At 58.7% G+C, this 18,607-nt stretch overlaps 1 protein-coding gene across 3 annotated transcripts; it reads right to left on the bottom strand.

Annotated features, from left to right (window-relative positions):
- Positions 1-3,002: 3,002 nt before the first annotated feature.
- On the bottom strand, positions 3,003-18,470 carry COPE (COPI coat complex subunit epsilon). Of its 3 annotated transcripts, XM_021683101.1 has the most exons (10): positions 18,295-18,470; positions 12,961-13,023; positions 11,535-11,635; positions 8,999-9,151; positions 7,771-7,824; positions 7,451-7,532; positions 6,375-6,530; positions 4,461-4,529; positions 3,346-3,420; positions 3,003-3,211 (listed from the first exon to the last, which is right to left on the bottom strand). In XM_021683101.1, exons 1-10 carry the CDS (start codon positions 18,418-18,420, stop codon positions 3,164-3,166), a joined length of 927 nt encoding a protein of 308 aa, XP_021538776.1. In that variant the 5' UTR covers positions 18,421-18,470; the 3' UTR covers positions 3,003-3,163. The 3 variants fall into 3 exon arrangements, with proteins under 3 accessions (XP_021538776.1, XP_044773365.1, XP_044773363.1); XM_044917430.1 differs by lacking the exon at positions 6,375-6,530; XM_044917428.1 differs by lacking the exon at positions 8,999-9,151.
- Positions 18,471-18,607: the final 137 nt, after the last annotated feature.

The raw sequence follows: 18,607 nt of genomic DNA, 5'->3' as shown, positions 1-18,607 counted from the left end.
GCGCGCCCCGCGTCACGCGCCGCAGCTGGGCCGGGGGCGCGCCGGCCGGAGCTGTGGACCGGGGGGCGGGGCCGGCGTAAGCTCCGCCCCGGCGGGGGCGCGGGCGGCGGCGACTTGGGGCCTGGTCGCGACGTCCGAGACCCTGAGGGCGCGCGGGTGCTCGGTCTCCCGGAGGCAGCAGCGGCGACCACGGGCAGATAAGACCCGGAGTTGTCGCGACGCGTGCTGGAGCCGGGCCCGCGCTCCAGCTCATTTTCCAGTGGAGGAAACCGAGGCGGGGAGCAACGCGGGGAGGGTGTCTGCCAGGCTCCTGCCCGGCCTGGACCCCGGGTCCGCACCCCCTGCCCCCGCTCCGTAGTGCCCCTGCCCACTCGGGTCCCCCACTCCACCACTCCGTGTCTGCGATGTGGGGCACGGTGAGCACCAACAGGCAGTGCCCTTCAGGGGTAACTCTTTCCCTGCCCTCAGGGCCACCTGCTGCTATCCGTGACCCCGAGGACCTGGCAGGCCTCCCTCCCCCGCAGCAGGTTAACACGGGCCTGCCTGCGGAGAGGCAGAGGGAGTGGACACCCACCTGCTGGGACTCAGAGACTGGATCGAGACCGCTGGCTCCATTGGGACCACCCGGGGTGATAATCTACTATCCAGTGACCAGGCCCTGTGTCTGAAGCCCCCACTGGCCATGACCAAGGACACCAGTCACCTATTGGGAATATCACCTTCCCTGACACTGACAGCCCCCCCAGGACTCCCACATTCCTGTGTTCCTCCTTCCCTCCCACCAAGGACGTCATCCCAAAGCCTTTAAGATGCAGAGTGAAAATCAGTGTGGGCCCCACAGGAGGCCTGACCTGACCCTCAGGTGCATGGGCGAAAACAGGCAGGAGGACTGAGGAGGCAACATCTCTCCTCCTTCCCCTCAACCTTCATCCGGTCCAGCAACACACTCAGTTGGCCCTACCTCTGAATGTTCACGAATTCAGCCACTTCTCTGCACCTGCACAACCTCCTGTGGCCCTGGGCCCCCCTAATGCCTCTTGCCTGGTATCCTGGCTTCCTCCTGACCCCGGACAGAGGCCAGAGGGAGTCTGCTTGCTGTTCTCTGTTCACAGCCCCCATGGCTCCCATCATGCAGAGTAAAAGGCCAGCTCCTCACCGTGACTCACATCCTACCGTCGTGCTCTCCTCTCCACCTTGCTCCCCATATGCCATGCTGGCCACCTCACTGTTCCTCTAGCACCCCTGGCACAGTCCTGCCTCAGGGCCTTGGCACTGGCTGTTCCCTCGGCCTAGAATGCTGTTCCCCCAGGTGCTAGCAGGGACCTTCCCTCACTTCCTTCAGACTTTACCTACAAGTGTCACCTGCTCAGCACACCCCTGACTTTCCCATCAGTCTTCTTGGCAGTTGTCACCATCTGCTCACTGTATCTCCTACTCATTATTCTTGAACATGCACTCTGTGTGGGCCAGGGTCCATCCGGCCCATCAGACCAGGAAGACAGGCCCAGCACGTTGGGGGTATGAGGCCTGCCTGACCTGGTCACGTATTAAGGCTCAGCCCGAGGCCAGAGAACTGACTAATGCTGCAGCTTGCCTAGCAGGCAGAGGGGCCTCGGCGATCCTCAGCTAGCTAGCCGTGCCCCCAGAGGTCTGGCTGGGCCTGCGGTGCAGCCCTGGACCTTCCAACTCCCCCACCTCTGCCCTCCCACCCAGCGCGATCTGTCACTATCTGGTCACCATGGCAGCCATCAGTAATGGGAGAGGCGCCCCCGCCCACCAGCCCAGCCCCAGCTGCCTTGAGTTTCATCTTGGCAGGGCCAGCTGGGAGGCCACCAACGGGTGGATGCAGGGCAGAAAGGGAAGGTGGCTCCTGGTGCTGGCAGCTGGGACCTGACAAGCGGCTGCTAAAGTCCCAAGGCTGGCGCCCCTTCCCTGTTCCACCTGACGGCAGGCCTCCTCTCCCCCGGGGAGCTCATCCCCAGGCCCCCCCATCCCCACCCCTGCCGGATGCCTTTGTCCTCTCTCCCCTGCTGAGCTCCTCACCAGGCAGGGAGGGGATAGGGCTGGGCCCTGCCCCTGGGATTTCTGAGCTCTACGTCCTGTCCCGGCAACCAAGCACCAGGTTTCAGGCAGCCACCTGAGGCAGATGAGGCCAGACTCCGGCAACACAGGTCCTCCCTCCTTCCTGGGAGAGGCCCAGACACTGACCTCGGGACAAAGGGCACAAAGCCCTGTCCAGCTCACGGAGCCCAGTGCAGCCGCAGGGGCTTTGCAGGGGCTGTTCATGCTGCCTTGAATGAATGCTGGTCCCCCCAGAACCTGGCCTGGCAGATCCTTCTAATTGTTTGGGTGGTGACCTCATCTGAGAGGCCCAGCCAACAACTCTCCCCTGCTCGCTTACCACCCTCTCTGGACAAGAGGGGCCAGCTGGTGCCCTGGCTTTCTCTTATGGAAGGGTGCTCGCCATGGGTTTCTCCAGGTAGAGAGCTCAGCGCCTCAGCCACTGTGGCCCTCCCGTGCCCACGGCCCCCACAGTAGCAGGTCTCAGTCTTGGTGGAGGACTGCCCACAGGGCAGCAGTGAGGAGCAGGGGACAGGTCGGGCGGGGCGGGGTGGGCGTGCATTTGCTCCTTGCACACACCCTCCCCATGTGACTGAACTGAGGCCTGAGTGCTTCCTACCTCCCTTGCCACCTACAGTCCACCCTGGGATACTGGCTCGGAGTCCTGATGCCCCGGGTGATGGCGATCCCCACTCTGTACCTCAGTCTCCCTGGATGCCAAGGGAGCTTGGGAGACACGGCTGTGCCACCCGGAGCTCAGCATCATGGGGTGGCTGTCTGAGGGGTGGGCAGTCGGTGCAGCTGCTGCTTACAGGCCCCTGGTCTCCAGGGCTCCCCTCCCAGCAAAGGCCCTGGGGGACGGTGCCCAGAACCCTCCCTTCTGAGCCTTGGTTCCCACATGTCCCTCCGCAAGTGGCCAGAGCAGACATGGATCAGGTGGGGTTTCCCATGGTGGAGACATTTATTGACAAGAGCGGGGCTGGGCTGGGCTTCCAGCCTCCGCCTCTGGCCAGAACAAGGGAGAGCGCGCACGGACGAGGGGCGCCCTGAGGGCGGCACGGGTCGCTGTCCCGTGGCTCAGGAACCACGGCTGGGGCGGGCCTCACGCGCTGGGAGCGTACTGCAGCACCAGCCGGTCAAAGTCGTTCTCCTTAAACGCAGAGTGCGGATGGCAGGGGTGGGAGGAGAAACAAAGAGAACATGAGTCAGGACCCCTGTCACTGGCCTTCCCCGGCCCCGCCCGGGGGTCTGGGGACCTGGGACAGACCGACGGCTCGGGCTCACCTTGGCCTGGTACTCCTTGATGAAAGGGTGGCACCGGTGTGCGTCCTTCAGCTGGGACAGGTAGCGGTTTGTCACCTGCAGCGGAGAGGAGGCCAGGTGAGCTGAACAGGGGCCCCCAGGCGCCTCTCACATACAGGGTGAGGGGAGGGCTAGGATGGGGTGGGGGCTGCCCAGCTGACCCCAAGCAAGAGCCCCCGTCTTCCGTCACCTCCATCAGCCTACCCTGGAATCTGGCAGATGACAGGACCCTCAGGGCTGGGGCGGGAAGAGGGGGGGCAGCTGACACAGAGCCTACACTCAGCACACAGTGGAAGGAGGCACCACAGGGTTCAGGCGAGTGGGGTGGGAGGGACCCAGGCCCTAGGAGAGGGCGGAGGGCCAGGAGGAGCGGAGGGCAGGTCGGGGGGAACAGGGCTGGGAGGGGAGGTGGGTTTGTTCTGGGCACACTGTACGGAGAAACCCCAGAGGTCTTGGTATTAGAACCTGAACCCCGGACAGAGCCCTTGCTGCCACCCTCGCCCCACCTCCCCAGGCCCGCCCCCACTACATGGGGCGGGGGCAGCTGTCTCCCTGAGACTAGGGGTTCAGTGCTGTTTGTGGGGTGAGTGGGAGAGTAGTCCTGTCTGCTATACTACGCTAGCCCCGAGGCTGCCCGGGGGCCCTTCTATAAGGCATGGGTGACGGACTGCCAGGAAGCCTGGGGGTGGGTCCCCAGCCAACTGGGCCAGTCAGCCACCTAAACAGCGGGGCCCCAGAGTTCTCCCTCCCTCCCCGCCCTCAGACAACATGGGCCCCTCTTCTCTGTTCTTTCACCCACCGTCCACCTGGAGGCGGCACAGGTGGGGGTCCCGGATCAGCTGGCCCTGGCCTGGGCACGCTCTGAGACACGGCCCCCAAGTTCCCAGGGCCCACGGGAGCAGCTGGCCTACAGCCTCCGCACCCGCAACACCCCCTTCCCAGGGCCCCTCGCGCTGATGGCAACCGCACCCCTTCCAAAGGAGTGGCTTTCTGCCGGAGACCCTGACCTTCAGAGCTGGGGCCACACCACAGACCCCTGCCCACCTCAGGCTGGCGCCGTGGAGAGCAGAAAACCTCCCTGCGCCCGGGGGTCCTACCTCAGGGGGCTTGCCCAGGTGCTGTGACAGGACGATAAGGTTGATCAGTGCCTCTGGGTGGCCACTGTCCTGGAAACACAGGGGCATAAGCGATCAGGGTCAGCTCCCCCAGGCCCCCGACTTGGCCTGCCCACTCCCATCTCAGGTGCTCCCACTGACCCAGGGTGAAGACATGACCCACACAAGGTCACACCCTCAGAGGTGGGGCAGGGGGTGGGGCTGGGAGACCCAAAGCGCACCCACTGGCCACTCTGCAAGGCAGTGACCTCGGGGCCCTCCTTTCTGCCTGGGAGGCAGTGCGGTGGCAAGGCGGGCCCCAGCCCCACTCCACCTTCCTGGCCTCCCTGCCTCTCCTTGCCTCTCCCCTGCCCTCCCGGCTTCTTCCCCTCTGAGCCTGTTGTCTCATCTGTTGCCCAGGATGAGACAGACCGCCCTGCCGGTCGCAGTTTGGGAGGGGTTATTTATCACACCAGTCGCAAAGGAACAGAGCCCAGCCCAAGGCAGCCTGAACACCATCACAAGCAAGCTGTCCCTCTCACTGCAAAAATGAGGTCTGAGACCACGGGGCAGACCGTGCCTGCCTCTCCTCCTCACCAGGGCCCTTGGCAAGAAGCTGCCGGGAAATTACCAGAACATCCAAGCAGGTGACCTCACCCCACCCACCCACACGGGGCTCTGAGGCACAGGGAACCCTGGGAACTGGCCCCGGACGACCTCGGCCAGGAAGGTCAGACCACTGCAGGGAGCCGAATGGGCACTCGGAGCAGAGACACAGCAACCCGGACACAAGGTGTTGTAGGTTCGAGGGGCCTCTGCACAGACCCGGCTCCACTCCATGGCTGCTCTTCTTTGGGGAGACTCAACGCCTCCCCACTTTAGTTTCCTCAGCAGTTGTCATGGGGGACAATGGCACGTGTTCACAGAAGCAAAACGAGGGGAACGCCAAAGGAATGGGAAGGACAGTGGGAAAGCATGGGGTGGCCCACAGGACCAGGACGACGACTGAGGCCATGGCATGCCTCGGGCCATCGAGGGGTCAGGGCCACGGGGCAGTAAGCCAGGCCAGGCGGGGTCGCAGAGAATGAGGACAGATGGGTGTCATTTAACTGGGGACCCCATTGCCCTCTCCTTCTGGGGCAGAGACGCCCCACCAGGCCAGGCATTCCTGACGAGCCCTGACTGCACCCAACAGTCCAGCTAAGGTCAGAGCCTCTCAGGAAGGCACGGTGGCCGGCATGGACACAGGGCGCCTTGGCAGGGCAAGGCACCTCCACGCGTGCAGCCCGAGGAGCACCTGACTGATGGCCCCTGGCCCGTCCCTGATCTGCAAACAACTTCCTGATGGTAACTCGACGCCTCACACAGGTAAAGGGGAGAAAGCTTCCTACCGGTGTCTGTTTCTTGTTAGATCACGAAATGTTCTCAGAAAACAGAAAAAACTTTGACATTTCCTCTGATTATAAAAGTAACACACAAGACCTCACATGTTGGTTGGGGGAAGACAGCGGGGGCTGCCCTGCCAGGGCCCCACTCTCAGTCCCTCTTCTAGACCCAGACAGGCAACGTCTCCTGTCTGCATCCCGCTCTCCCCTTGGTAATGAACGGCAGGCATCTCTTCCAAGTACTGGCTCAAGTGAGGAGTCACATCAAGAGGCCCCCAGGTCCAGCAGCCAAGGTGATAGCGAGACTTTTTGCTCAGCTCAGGCCAGCTGAAGCCCAGGCCGATGGGATCCTCCCATTTCTAAGAGAAGCCACGATCAACATTTCTATTTGCAATCTGATTCTTAGCTGATTTGGTGTTAAAATAAATTCCCACGTGGTCACATGCCAGGCCCATGGGGCTGCCTCTGCAGCAAGCCCCGCGTCCCCTGCCGCCCCCACCGGGAGCCTCGGTGCAGGCTGGGCCTGCCGTACCTTGTCCAGCGCCTCCTGGAGCACGCCTTCGGCGGCCTCCCATCGGCCCTGGGCCATGTGGCAGGCCGCCTGCCCGTTGAGCAGCAGCAGGGTGGATGAGCACTTGTCAGCCATTTCCTGAAAGATGTAGTAGGCATCCTGCAGCTTCTCGCCACCCTGCAGGGACAGTTCCAACATCACCGGTTTGTCACCCCGCTTCCCAGCCCTACCACCTCCCGCTCCCTCACAGAGCAGGGCGATGCCGGCGTGGCCAGCGCGAGGCAGGCGGTCCCTGGAGCCCTGTCACCGGCATCCTTCGTTCAGAAGAATGAAAGGTTCTGTCTGCCTGCTAAAGACGCAGGACCACTCTTAGAGGGGAGCCTGAGGCCAAGACGTGTGTGAAAAAACGCAGAGCTGGTGAAGAGCGGGCAGGGTTCACCCCGCTAAACTAGACACTGGAAGCCAGCTTGGGTGAGGCTCAGTCCCCCAAGGCCGGTGCAGGCGCATGCGGACGGGGAACACATTTTAAGCAGCCCGTACAAAAAAAAAAAAAAAAACGACTTAGAGAGAGGAAGCCCAGTGCCAAAAGCCAGAAGAGGGGCCATTGCCAAGAAAGGGGGAGCGGGTGCCCAGGCATGGGGGGAGATAGGGGCTGGGCACAGGGGAAGGTGTGTGTGTGTGGGGGGACACTGTCCATTGCCCAGTGCCAGGAGCCCAGGGAGCAAGCTGAGCAGGAGCCAAGCCCAGGGTGAGCCCCGGGAGGTTGCACTGCCAGGCAGGCCCACTCGCTCCATCAAGTCTGGTTCCAGAGCACCCCAAGCTCATTCACTCTGGCTCTGGCCAAGCTGCTCAGCCGTGAGGAGCCAGGAATGGAGCTGGGGCTGAGCAAGGTGCAAAATGTGCCGGGGCGCACTGGGCTGGGGGCTCCCCTGGGGGACGGGCCCTGGCCCCAAAGGAAGGAGCAGGTCCAATGTGTCCACAGCAGCCTGCACCAGCACCCTCCCCACAGGAGCAGCCAGCACTGGATGCAGGGGGCACCTCCCACCTCCCAGCTCTCTGATGCTCCCTCGTTCCCCCAGCACGGCCCAGGGGCTCACCACAGCCAGATTGACCCATGCGGTGGCCAGCTGGGTGAGGGTAGCATCCTCGTCCTGGTCCTGCATTTTCTTCAGCTCCTTTCTGGGGACAGAACAGAAGGGTAGGAGGGAGCCCCCCGCATTCCTGCTCACAGGGCACACACTGGCGCCGGCTCGAGCATGCCGGGAGCCCCGACCCGGCCGCTCCCACTGCACACTTGGGAAGCCCACCCCAACTCTGCAGGTCCCACTCTCGTCACAGAAGGAAACTGAGGCAAGGACGGCACCATCCCTCGTCCCAGGCAACACCCTGCAGGGAGGGTCGCATGGGAGAGACGTACCGGGCGAGGTCTAGACGGTCCAGCTTCAGCAGGATCTGCACGGTCATGGCCATGCTGCAGGACAGAGAGGCAGTCAGCCGGCACCCTCGCCACTCTGCTGCCTATCGGGGCTCCCCCTCCAGGAACATTCCTAGGAGTGCTTAGGCCACCGGCCCTGCCTTGCGTAGGGCAATGCTGAGCCACACTGGACTCAGACCCAGGCACTATGCGCCGGGCCAAGCCTCCCACTGCTTCCCAGGGCCCTGGCTCCCCCATTTCACCACTGAGCACACGTGGGGCTGGAGCTTTCATGAGGTCCCAAATCGTCCCACTCTGACTACCCTGAGGCTGGGCATCCTTTCTGCGCCCCACTCCTGGTGTGAGGGGGACACTGGCCACCGCCCAGTGGCAGGAGCCCAGGGAGCAAGCTGAGCAGCCACGCCCAGGGTCAGCCCCAGGGAAGGCTGTGGGTCCAGTCACAGAGGTGCTGCGTGGGGCAGGTGCTCACCCCCTCTGGTTCCCGCACCCATGGCTTCCCTCTCTGCCTGACAGCTATGACCACCAATGACGTATGTAGTCACTTGTTCCCACATTTTCCCGCCCAGATCAACCTGTGTAGGAGTCTGAGAAATAGTTACAGAGTCTGCTGCTTTGTAAGCTGTGTGCCAGACCTATTTCTAAACCGCCACAAATCCCTTTCTGGATAGAACGGGGACAGAAACAAGAAACAAAAATGAACCTGTAACCAACCAACCGAGGGACAGCAGGCCCCAGAGAGTTCACAGGGGTGGGCTGTCGCACCCTCCGGGACACGGCGCTGTAGATGCAGCGCTGGCCAGGGTCACCTCCTGGGGCGGGGGCTAGAGCCTCTGGCACGCCGCAGGCCCCGGAGTGCCGTGAACGGGAGGGCCTGGGGGAACGCGGGGAGGACACGGAAAGGCCCGGGCCCAGGGACACAAGGCTCCGTGGTGGGGGTGGGGGTACAGAAACCACAGGCAGAAACAAAGGTGCTTTCTCCTCTGCCACCGGGAACGGAGGGTTTCCAGCCCTGGGAGCCGTGTCCTTGGGAACAGCAGCCCAGCCGTGCAGAAAGGACCGAGGACGGGAGCTGCAGCCTGAATGGGAAGCCTGGGCCCCACCGGTCTCTGCCAGCAGCCCCCCACTGTTCCCATGACAACGGCCAATGAGGCACTGAGCAGCCTGGAGACCAGCCTGGAGGCCTTCCCCCTGGAACAGGGAGGACACTCACCACTCCAGGCTGTCCCCCTGGTGCAGGGCACGCAGGGCTGCATCTGGGTTCTGGTCGTGGAAGTAGATGGAGGCAGCCATCAGCAGGAAGGTGGTGTTGGTCACGTCCACGCTCCTGCTCATCTCCCGGTCCAGCTCGGCCACAATCGAGTCCCTGCAAGACAAGGCTGCTGAGGGCCTGCAGCCAGGGGTGGGAAGCAGCCTCGCCCCCATGGGAGCAGACAGGTCCAGAGAGAGTGGGTCAGGCGCCCAGGGGAACACAGCAGCTGCAGGCGGAACGGGCCCAGCTGTCTCCGTCGAGCCCCACTGGGTGCCAGCTTCACCGCCTTCCCACCTGGCACTTCCCACCATTATGCAAAGAAACTGAGGCCTCGTGAGGAGATGTGGTGCAGGCGGGGCCATGTCCACAGAGCAGCGCAGATGACTGCCTAGGCCTACAGATCCAGGGGGCTGTAGTGTCCACACCACCCCGGACGTGGAGGGCCGGGCCAACTCGTCGGGGACGCCTCTCTGGAGACAGGAAGCCACACAGATGCATCTCACCCTGATGACATCGCTGCCTCCCCAAGGAGGCTGGCTGCTCCTGGCAGGTAGGCCACATGCTGCGCTGGGGGCCAGGCTGGAGTCAGGGCTCCGCCAAGGATCAGCCAGTTCCCTCACAGGCCATAGAACATCTGAACCATGATCTGCTTAACTAGAAAACAGAGCCAAAACCTGTTGTTCCAAAAGGCTGCTGAGCAGTTGACAGGAGAAGGGAAGGGCCAGGCCCTGAGTCGCCACCAGACAAAAGCTGCTGTTCAGGGTCCACGGGATCTCCACAAACACGTGCATGGCACGTGGGCTGCTGGGGGGCTGCTGGTCAGGATCTACATCTAAGGCCCTGGAGGATGGGGACACTCCTGTCACTGTCTTCGTGACCACCAAGGTGCCTGATGGACAAATGACTTCACATCTGAGACTATTTCCCACTCTGCACACCCGGACCGCATACAGGGTGTGACAGAGAGTTGGCATGGAGCCCTCGTGGCCACCCCATGATGTTCCCTGCCTGGGAACCTACTGAGAGTAGACATGCCACCTGCCATTGTTAACGTGATGCGAGCGTCATGCGCTCTGTTACTCAAACATGTCATCGTTCACCTACAGGTGCCAGGACTTTCTCCACAGTCTGCTTGCTGGGCTGGCTAAGGGGCAGCAGTTTGGGCCGCCAGGACGGACACACCCTGAACCCTTCTGCCCTCCTGGGCCCCTGCCCCAGGCCCCAAAGCAGCCCCTGCTCCTAGAGGGTCCCAGAGTCCCCTCCTCTTCCGAAAGGAGACTAGGGCTTGTCACCCTGGCTCATGAAGTGTGGAGAGGGAGAAAGGATAGCCTCAGGAGCCTGCCTGTCTTGGTGTCCCGGGGCTGCCGTCACAAAGCACTGCAGACCGGGAAGATGCAAAGAGGAATAGACTCTCTCAGAGAGAAGAAGCTCTAGAAAGCAGGAGTCTGATATCCAAGTGTGAGCAGGAAAGGTTCCTTCTGAGGCCTCTGAGGGTGAATCCATCCCAAGCCTCTCTCCTGGCTTCAGCTGGCTGCCCACAGTCCTTGGCATCCCTTGGCATCTGTGTCACCCCGATTCTGCATCTTCACACATGCCTCCCCCCTGTACCCTTCTCTGTCTTCTCCTCTTCTGTCTCTTATGAGGACACCAGTCTCTGGACTCAGGGTCCACCCTACATCCAGGATGATCTCCAGATCTTTAACTAATTACATTTGCAAACACCTCATTTCCAATGATGTTATATTTGTGGGTTCTGGGTATTAGAACCTGGGGGCCCCCATTCAGCTGTCACTGCTGACAAGTAAATCCCCCTGAGCCTCAAGCTTTAAGGGAGAAGGAGCCCAATCAGGAGCCGGGGCACATAATGCTGCCCTCCATAAGGGCAGTGGTAGGGGTCACAGCAGGTGGTCTCACCTACACCTGGGACCCAAAGACAGCCTCTGTGGCCCACAAGAGTAGCACAGTATCAATAAGGTCATGATCAAGTCCTGATCTAAGGAGTTCCATGAGGCAGAGATTGGGGAAGGCTGTTCTGTGAGGCTCCTTGCCGCTAAGAGGGATGCTCCAGGGTGAAGGTGGGCTCTCGGGGCTGGGCAGGGGGGCAGAGGAAGACCCACAGAGCAGAGCGTCTCCATGTCATGGGCTAGGCTGTTGCCCTATCCCAGGCACCCTGTGGGGAGCAGATTTGAACATAAAAGTTCCTAATCCCAGGGGGGCCTCACGACCAGCCATTCCTGGGGTGGGGGAAAGGGTGCAGAGGAGCCGTGGAGCCCGCCGCGTCATGCTGGTGCCCCACGGCACGGGCGAGATGGGGTCTCACGGCTCCCACCTGCAGAGACAGAGGCAGAGCCCATAAGCACCCGGGCAAGTATCCTGGGCAGCAAGAGAATGAATGGCTCACACAAATGCCCCCGCAGGGTAGCAATGTGCTTTCACTGAGGCTCGGGGAGGTAAGAAGGTGGGGAGAGAGAGCCCACCCCCGCCCTCCCATCCTCACCTTCGGCTGTTGTTGGCCAGGTACTCGGCGAACATGTGCACGGCCTGGAGCTCGGGGGCCGAGGAGGGCTTGATCTCGTCCAGGACCACACCATACTTCCTCTGCAGTCAAGATAAGCATGCCATCAGCTTGGCCTACTCTCCGCTGTGGGGCTCAGACTTGGCCTCCTGGAGCACATGAGAGCTTCTTAGGGCTCTAGCAGCGCCCTGGCAGAGTCCTACTGCCTGGAACAAGCGGCCGCCACCCCCAGGGACCACCCCCCCCAGGCTGCCAGGGGCCAGCCCTGCTACAGCACCTACTGGGAGCCAGCATGGCATCACTTGTCACCTGTCAGGCCATGGTGCCCACCACTCTAGCTGAAGACTCCAGCTGTCCAGCCCCCAGGGCTGAGGTGATGGGGCGAGGGCCCTGCCAGCTCTGGGGAGAACGCGTCACCCAGGGACAGGGGTTCTGGGCATCAGGACATACACCCCCTCCCTGGTGACACACAGAACTGGTGGTGGTCACTGCTGGGAGGGGAACTCGAGTCAGGGTCGCATTTTCACTACAACCCTCTCTAGGTGGTTTTGATGTTTTTGCTGCCACCTACAGGTGTTCTTCTGTGTGTGCACATCGCACAGATACATCACAAAGAGATTCCGAGGGACACTATGGCAGCCCCTCTGCTGGGGGCCACACATACTGTTCACTGTCAAGGGCAGGGGGCGGGGGGGGATTTGGGGGGGTTGGTCAACGGGAGGGTAGGGTCCCATCAGGCTCCAGAACACTCCACAGAGGGAAAGATATGAACACAACCAGGAAGCCACCCAGGGCCTAATGTGAGGTGGGGGCAGCCGCGGAGCCATGTGCCCAGGACAGATCACAGTCCAAGACTGAAGCCGGGGGGAGAAGGCAGGTGGGAGGCCGGCTGCCGGTGGGCCTTGGCAGGGGAGACTGGGACAGGGCACAACTTGGTCCTGTCTGCACCATCTGGACTGCTTGCATGCCCAGGGCAACGTTCCTAGAGCCTGGAATAAACTATGGCCTCGACTTAACAGCAGTGTCAACCTTGCTGCATCCACCAATGAAAGCACCCCATCAATCTCAGACGTGAGTAATAAGAAAAGCGGCCTATGGGCTGGGGGTGGGTACATGGGATTCTCTTTACTATCTACTTGATTATTCTGCAAACCTAAAACTGTACTAAACAAACAAAACCTACCGATTACATAAAAAAAGAAAAGGGAGAAATCCCTACACTGGTCCTTGGGCCTGGTGAGTCCACAACCTCAGGGACACGGTCACCTACTTGTGGAGGCCACACCGGCTGCTCAAAGTCCTGGACTCTGCCCTCCTTTGTCTGGCGTCCCCACCCCCGTCCCCACCCAGCACTCTGTTCCTTTACTCTGTTGTCCCAGGGCTCTGGAGGTCACTAGCCCACACTCACCTGTGCAAGGTATGCTCTGTACAGGAAGACATCCCTTTCCACGTCTCTCTCCGGGCTTGAGGGCTGCAGAAAGAGAGACAGCTCAGGACGCTTGGAGCCCCGTGCCAGACACGTGGAAGCCAGGAGCAGGCAGCTTGCCCAGTGGACACTGGGCCTACGTCCCAGCCCTGATCTTGTCCAAGACCACCACCACCCCGGGAAGGGAGCTCAATCCTCACCCACATTCGTCCAGGTGAAGAAAGTGGGGCACCCACTCCAGCGGCACAGCAAGGGGCCAGGGTGGAGCCCACACCTTTAACCACTGGACATGTGGCCACTCATACTGATAGGCACCCCCAGGGTGCAGCGGATCAAAACAGAAGCTGCGCAGTGGTATGGGTGGTCCAAGATGTTGGGGGAAAATGCCCCAGTGCATGGGTTTGTAAAAGTAGAGAAAACAGGGGCGCCTGGGTGACTCAGTCAGTTAAGTGTCTGCCTTCGGCTCAGGCGGTGATCCCAGGGTCCTGGGATCGAACCCTGCATCGGGCTCCCTGCTCAGTGGGGAGTCCACTTCTCCCTCTGCCCCTCCCCCGGCTCGTGTTCTCCCTCTCTCTCTCTCTCTCATAAATAAATAATATGTTAAAAAAAAAAAAAAGAAAAAAAGGTAGAGGAAAAAAGCCTGGGAGGAGTCCCATGCAGAGGTGGATGGGTGATTCTGAAGAACCGATGGGACCCAGGAGATGTGCAAAAGGGACTTTACTTTTTGTAACAAATATTTCCATGCAGCCTGTTCCTGTCCCGTTTTTGTCCCGAAACACTTTTTAAACTTGGAAAACAGAAGAGACAAAGGTCTGCCTCACTCAGAGGACCTTTCTGGGAGAGCTCAGCCGGCTGCCCGGGCACAGGGACATCCGCGTCCAGCCGGGGCCATGCTGCTCAGCCCCGCCGCTGTAGAGCCGGGGAGCCCTGGTGAGGGGATTTCACACACTGCTCACTCTGGGACTGTGGGGAAGCCCCCTGAGCCCTGGCCAGGCCACGAGGCTATGGGGGAGCCGACCAGAGCCAGGAAAGGAAGAAGGCTCGTAAGGACTCGGGCAGAAGCTGTGTGGTGAGTGCTAGGCAGATCTCCAGATCTAAGAAAACAGGAATGGCGTGTTTCTGAGCAAATGCTTCTCCGCCATTTGCAGCTTGGGGATAGCTCACCAGAATTACCTGAGAACAAAGCCAGGAGGCCCATACCCACCAATGCCGGCTGACCCCAGAGTGGCCCCTGACTGCCCCCAGACAGCTCAGAGATGCAGCTAATCCAGAGGACAGTGAGTACCACGGGGGGTTGGGTAGTGATGGGATGGGGGCCACCGTCAGGATGGCCACACGGGACCTTCAGCTCCTTGAGGCTTTCTTCACTGCTTCGTCCCCAACACTAGGCAGTACCTACCATCTTGTGGGCACTTAAGAATGTCTGACAAACAAGGAAACGTCACGATGGTGACAGAGCACTACATCCAATCAAGGGCAAGGACACCCTGGGTGTTCCACGTGGGGCCACCTCAGCTCAAGTCTGTCAGAGATTGCTGGGGCCACTGTAATGAACTACCATAAACTAGATGGTTGGAAATAACAGCAAATTATTCTCTCATGGTCCTGGAAGCTAGCAGCTCAAAATCAAGGTCAGTAGGACCATGCTCCCATCAAAGGCTCTATAGGAGGATCCTTCCTGGCCTCTTCCAGCTTCTGGGGGCTCCAAGCATTCCTTGTCTTGTGGCCCCATCGCCCCCCATCTCTGCCTCCATCTTCTCTGTCTGCCTCAAACCTCTCTTTGCCTTTTTCTTAGAAGAGCACCACTCATTGGATTTAGGGCCTATCTGAAATCCTGGCCGATCACATCCAGAGATCCTTTATGGAATTATATCTGCAATGATCTTTTTGCCAAATAAGTCATGTTCACAGGTTTTGGGTGAACATATCTTTTAGGGGACACCGTTCAACCCAGTATAGGCTGCCTAAGAGAAGGTTTAGGTGGCCCATGGACCAGAATTAAATCGCATTGAATGGCTCAGTGGGGACAGGGAGAATGGCATGGTTTGGGGCCAGTGCATGTTTCCCAAGTCACCAAAGAGAGAGCAGTTCGCTGGCTGAGAGGCTGGGCTGCAGTGTGCCTCCACCCACAGCGACCACCAGTCCGGTTTCTGTGACTGTTTCCAGTCCCTCTCTAAGTATAGCAGGGCACGCTGGTCCTCCCTTTCAGCAGCGACAGAAAGTCTGAACATTATGACAGGAGAAGACTCAAAGAACGTACTGCTGATGTAAGTAGAACACACAACAGAAGCCAGACAGCAGAGCATGACTGTGACGCTGAATCTCACAGTGACCCTGGGGAGACAGGTGTCATTGTCCCTATCGGACAAGAGGGGAGACAGGCGCACAGAAATGTAGGGACTTGGCCCTAGGCTGCAGAGAGAATGTAACAGAGCCAGAGTCTGAGCGCAGGTCTGTCTCGATCTTCTCACTGTCTACATGCCCCAGGAAGGAGGCACACAACTGTGGTGGTGAGCCAAATAAGGGACGCCCCCCTGTGATGTCCATACCAGTCCCTGGGACCTGGGAACAGCTTCCATTCTGTCACCAAAGGGACCTCGAAGATGTGACAAAGGTTATGGATCCTAAAATGGGGAGAGTGTGCCGAGTTATGGGGGAGCCCAGCCTAATCTCAGAAGCCCTTAATAGCAAGAACTTTAATAGCAGAGGATAGTCAGAAATAATGCAGGAGCAGGAGAAATCCCAGCGAGCCCAACTGTGAGAAGGATTCGACCCGACATCCTGTGGCTGGTTCTGACATGGAGAGACCCCATGCAAGACCGAGGATTGGAGAGAAGCTTCTAGGAGCTGAGGCTGGCCCCTGGCTCAGAGCTAGCAACCTGGAAGCATATTCTTCCCTAGAATCTCCAGAAGAGACACAGCTTGGCCAACACCTTGATTTTAGCCTGATGTGAGCCATGTAGGACTTCCGATCTACAGAAACTGAGAGATAATGAACTTGTGTGGCTACAATCTGCCGTTTGTGGTCATTTGTCACAGCAGCATCAGAAAACGAATACAACTGCACAAGTGTCATTTCAAGTGTGACAGCCACCTGAAGTCCATTTTAGGCTTTATCCCCATGATGCTCAGGGAAACCAGGTATACTGTCAAAGGCCAGAAGCATGACCAAGCAAGCCTTCTCTATTTCAGAGTCCAAAGTCCTCCCAAGCCTCTGGCTGCCTTGGTGAAGAAGTCCTCTGCTCCTTTGCTTGGTGCTCCAATGGCCTCCCACACCTTCAGAATAAAATCCAAACCCCTACTGTGGCTCCCGAGGCCCTGCCTAGGGCCCTGCCCACTTCATTCTCCATCCCCCCCCCCTGCCTGCACTCACCCCACTTCTGCTACACCAACCTTTTATGCTCGGACTACCCGGAGCTCATCTCTGCCTCAGGACCTTGGCAGCAATTTATGGGGTTAGACGCATCTCAAGGTTCAGTCTCAGGTTCAAATGATGGTCAGAGAGGCTGGGGCTTACCAGATCACTCCCAGAGTCAGCAGCCTCCTCAACCCCATTTTCCAACAAAAAACCTTTTTTTTTTTTTTAAGACAGGTGTATGTGCTGGGTGTTTTTTGTTTTTAAGTTTATTTATTTATTTTTACTCATCTCTACGCCCAACATGGGGCTCGAACTCAAACTCACAATAAAGATCAAGAGTCATATGCTCGGGCGCCTGGGTGGCTCAGTCATTAAGTGTCTGCCTTCGGCTCAGGTCTGATCCCAGGGTCCTGGGATCGAGCCCCACATCGGGCTCCCTGCTCAATGGGAAGCCTGCTTCTCCCTCTCCCACTCCCTCTGCTTGTGTTCCCTCTCTCACTGTGTCTCTCTCTGTCAAATAAATAAATATGATCTTTAAAAAAAAAAAGAGTCGTATGCTCTTCGGACTGAGCCAGCCAGGCACCCCTCCAACTCAGCACTTTTTATCTCACCCCTTAAGCACTCAAGTTATTACATATTTACTCGCTTCTTTACTCCTTTAACCTCTCTAGGACACTAGGCTATGTGAAAACTAATAAAAAGAAAACTAGTTGAAAACAGAGTCAGGAGGCCAGAAGGGGGAGCTCTCAAGCCCTGACACTCGAGGTCAATGGCAGACCCCAACAGAAGAGAGGTACCACGCATTCCCCACAGGAGGAAACATACACTTTATCATCCTCACAGGAGGATGAAAGATCTTCTCCTTGCCTGGCAACTGCCTAGCCAAGGAGAGACTGTCACAACTCAGGCAATGAGAAGCCACTAGACTTTGAGCTCCCAGTTTACTCCAATGGATTTTTTTGTTTATAACAGCCGCTCTCAATTCCCCCTTTCCCCTGTGAAAGAGCAGTCCTCTTTGTTCTCTGGCTTGCCTATGGTTTTGCCATAGGTTATACGTCCCAAACTGCAATTATCTATTTCCCCAATAAACCCATTTTGCTAGTAAAATAACTGCCAGTTTTCTTTTTAAGGTTAACAACAACGAGGGCGGGCAAGACCCTGTCAATTTCACTGCTCTTAGAGAATCGCCAATAGTTCACAAAGTGTCAGTAACGTCCATGTCCCTCCCTAAAAGTTCCTGCTAAAGGACCTGCCGCCCCCTCTTGTTATCCACTGGCTGGGCCCTGCCTAGCAGGGCTATTTTCTAGCTCTCAAATGGCCAACCTCATTCCCATCACTGTCCATGACACCACCCCCTGACTTCTTGTTTATTTACTCATTTACTGTTTCCCTGAGGAACTTAAGGTTTCCAAGAGACCACGAAGTTTTATCTATTTTATCACTGCTTTGAACCCAGCACGAATACACCGCCTGACCCATTGAGAAGCTCAATGAGGAAATGAATGAATGAATGAATGAATGAAATGAATGGGCAAGTTTGGGGAGAAATAACGGAGCTAGTGGAGCAGGGTAACGTCGAGGAATCCACTTCTCTCTTTAGCATCCTAAAATGAGAACAAACAACAATCCCTACTTCACGGGTATTGAGGGTATGGTGGCACACGTGGGCTCTCCACAAGTGAAAATTACTATTATTAACACTATCGTGGCATAAACACCTCCCTTACTCAAATGCCTTCCACAGCGCAGAACGAGCTCTCAGAGTGAGAAATATCAAAAACTGTCACGGCTTTGAGTTTTGTGATAGGCAAGGGTAACTCCTCACAGCGCTCTGAAGAGATACGTTGGGGGAAAAACGCCGCAAGAAGGAAGATTTTTAAAAAAAATCAGAGCGCGACCAGCGGCCACCAGGAAGCGTCTTTCGCCACCACCATCCCCTCGCCCCCGAGCGGCCGCACCTTCACCCGCTGCGCCTCGTTAATGCACTGCTGGTAGCTGCCAATGTAGAAGGCATTCTTCACGTCGAACAGCTCGTCCACTTCCCCGGAGCCGCCGGAGGCCGGGCCGGGAGCCGGAGGCGCCATATCGCTGTGGTCCCAGTCGCTCCTCTTCCGGAGGGACACGTCGGCCGGAAGCAGGGCATCACCGCAAGGCACGCTGGGTATTGTAGTTTACTCGTTCCTGTCTGGAGATGAACCAAACGGGAATTAAAGGACGGGAGTCGCAAGTGCGACTCGCAGGGCATTCGGGAATTGTAGTTTGATTTTATCG

This window comes from Neomonachus schauinslandi, chromosome 1 (assembly GCF_002201575.2).
Source record: "Neomonachus schauinslandi chromosome 1, ASM220157v2, whole genome shotgun sequence".
NCBI classification, from domain to species: Eukaryota; Metazoa; Chordata; class Mammalia; order Carnivora; family Phocidae; genus Neomonachus; species Neomonachus schauinslandi.
The sequence above is the reverse complement of the archived record's forward strand: the minus strand, read 5'-3'. Positions and strand labels throughout refer to the sequence as shown.

What these genes read in the sequence shown, in the direction of transcription:
- COPE (XM_021683101.1), bottom strand. Translation starts at nt 18,420, where the DNA reads ATGGCGCCTCCGGCTCCCGGCCCGGCCTCCGGCGGCTCCGGGGAAGTG. An exon ending in CTGGCCAACAACAGCCGAAG is followed by an intron (nt 9,152 to 11,534) that starts GTGAGGATGGGA and finishes CTTGTCTTGCAG; the next exon opens with GGACTCGATTGTGGCCGAGC. An exon ending in ACCTGGGCAAGCCCCCTGAG is followed by an intron (nt 3,421 to 4,460) that starts GTAGGACCCCCG and finishes TCTCCGCTGCAG; the next exon opens with GTGACAAACCGCTACCTGTC.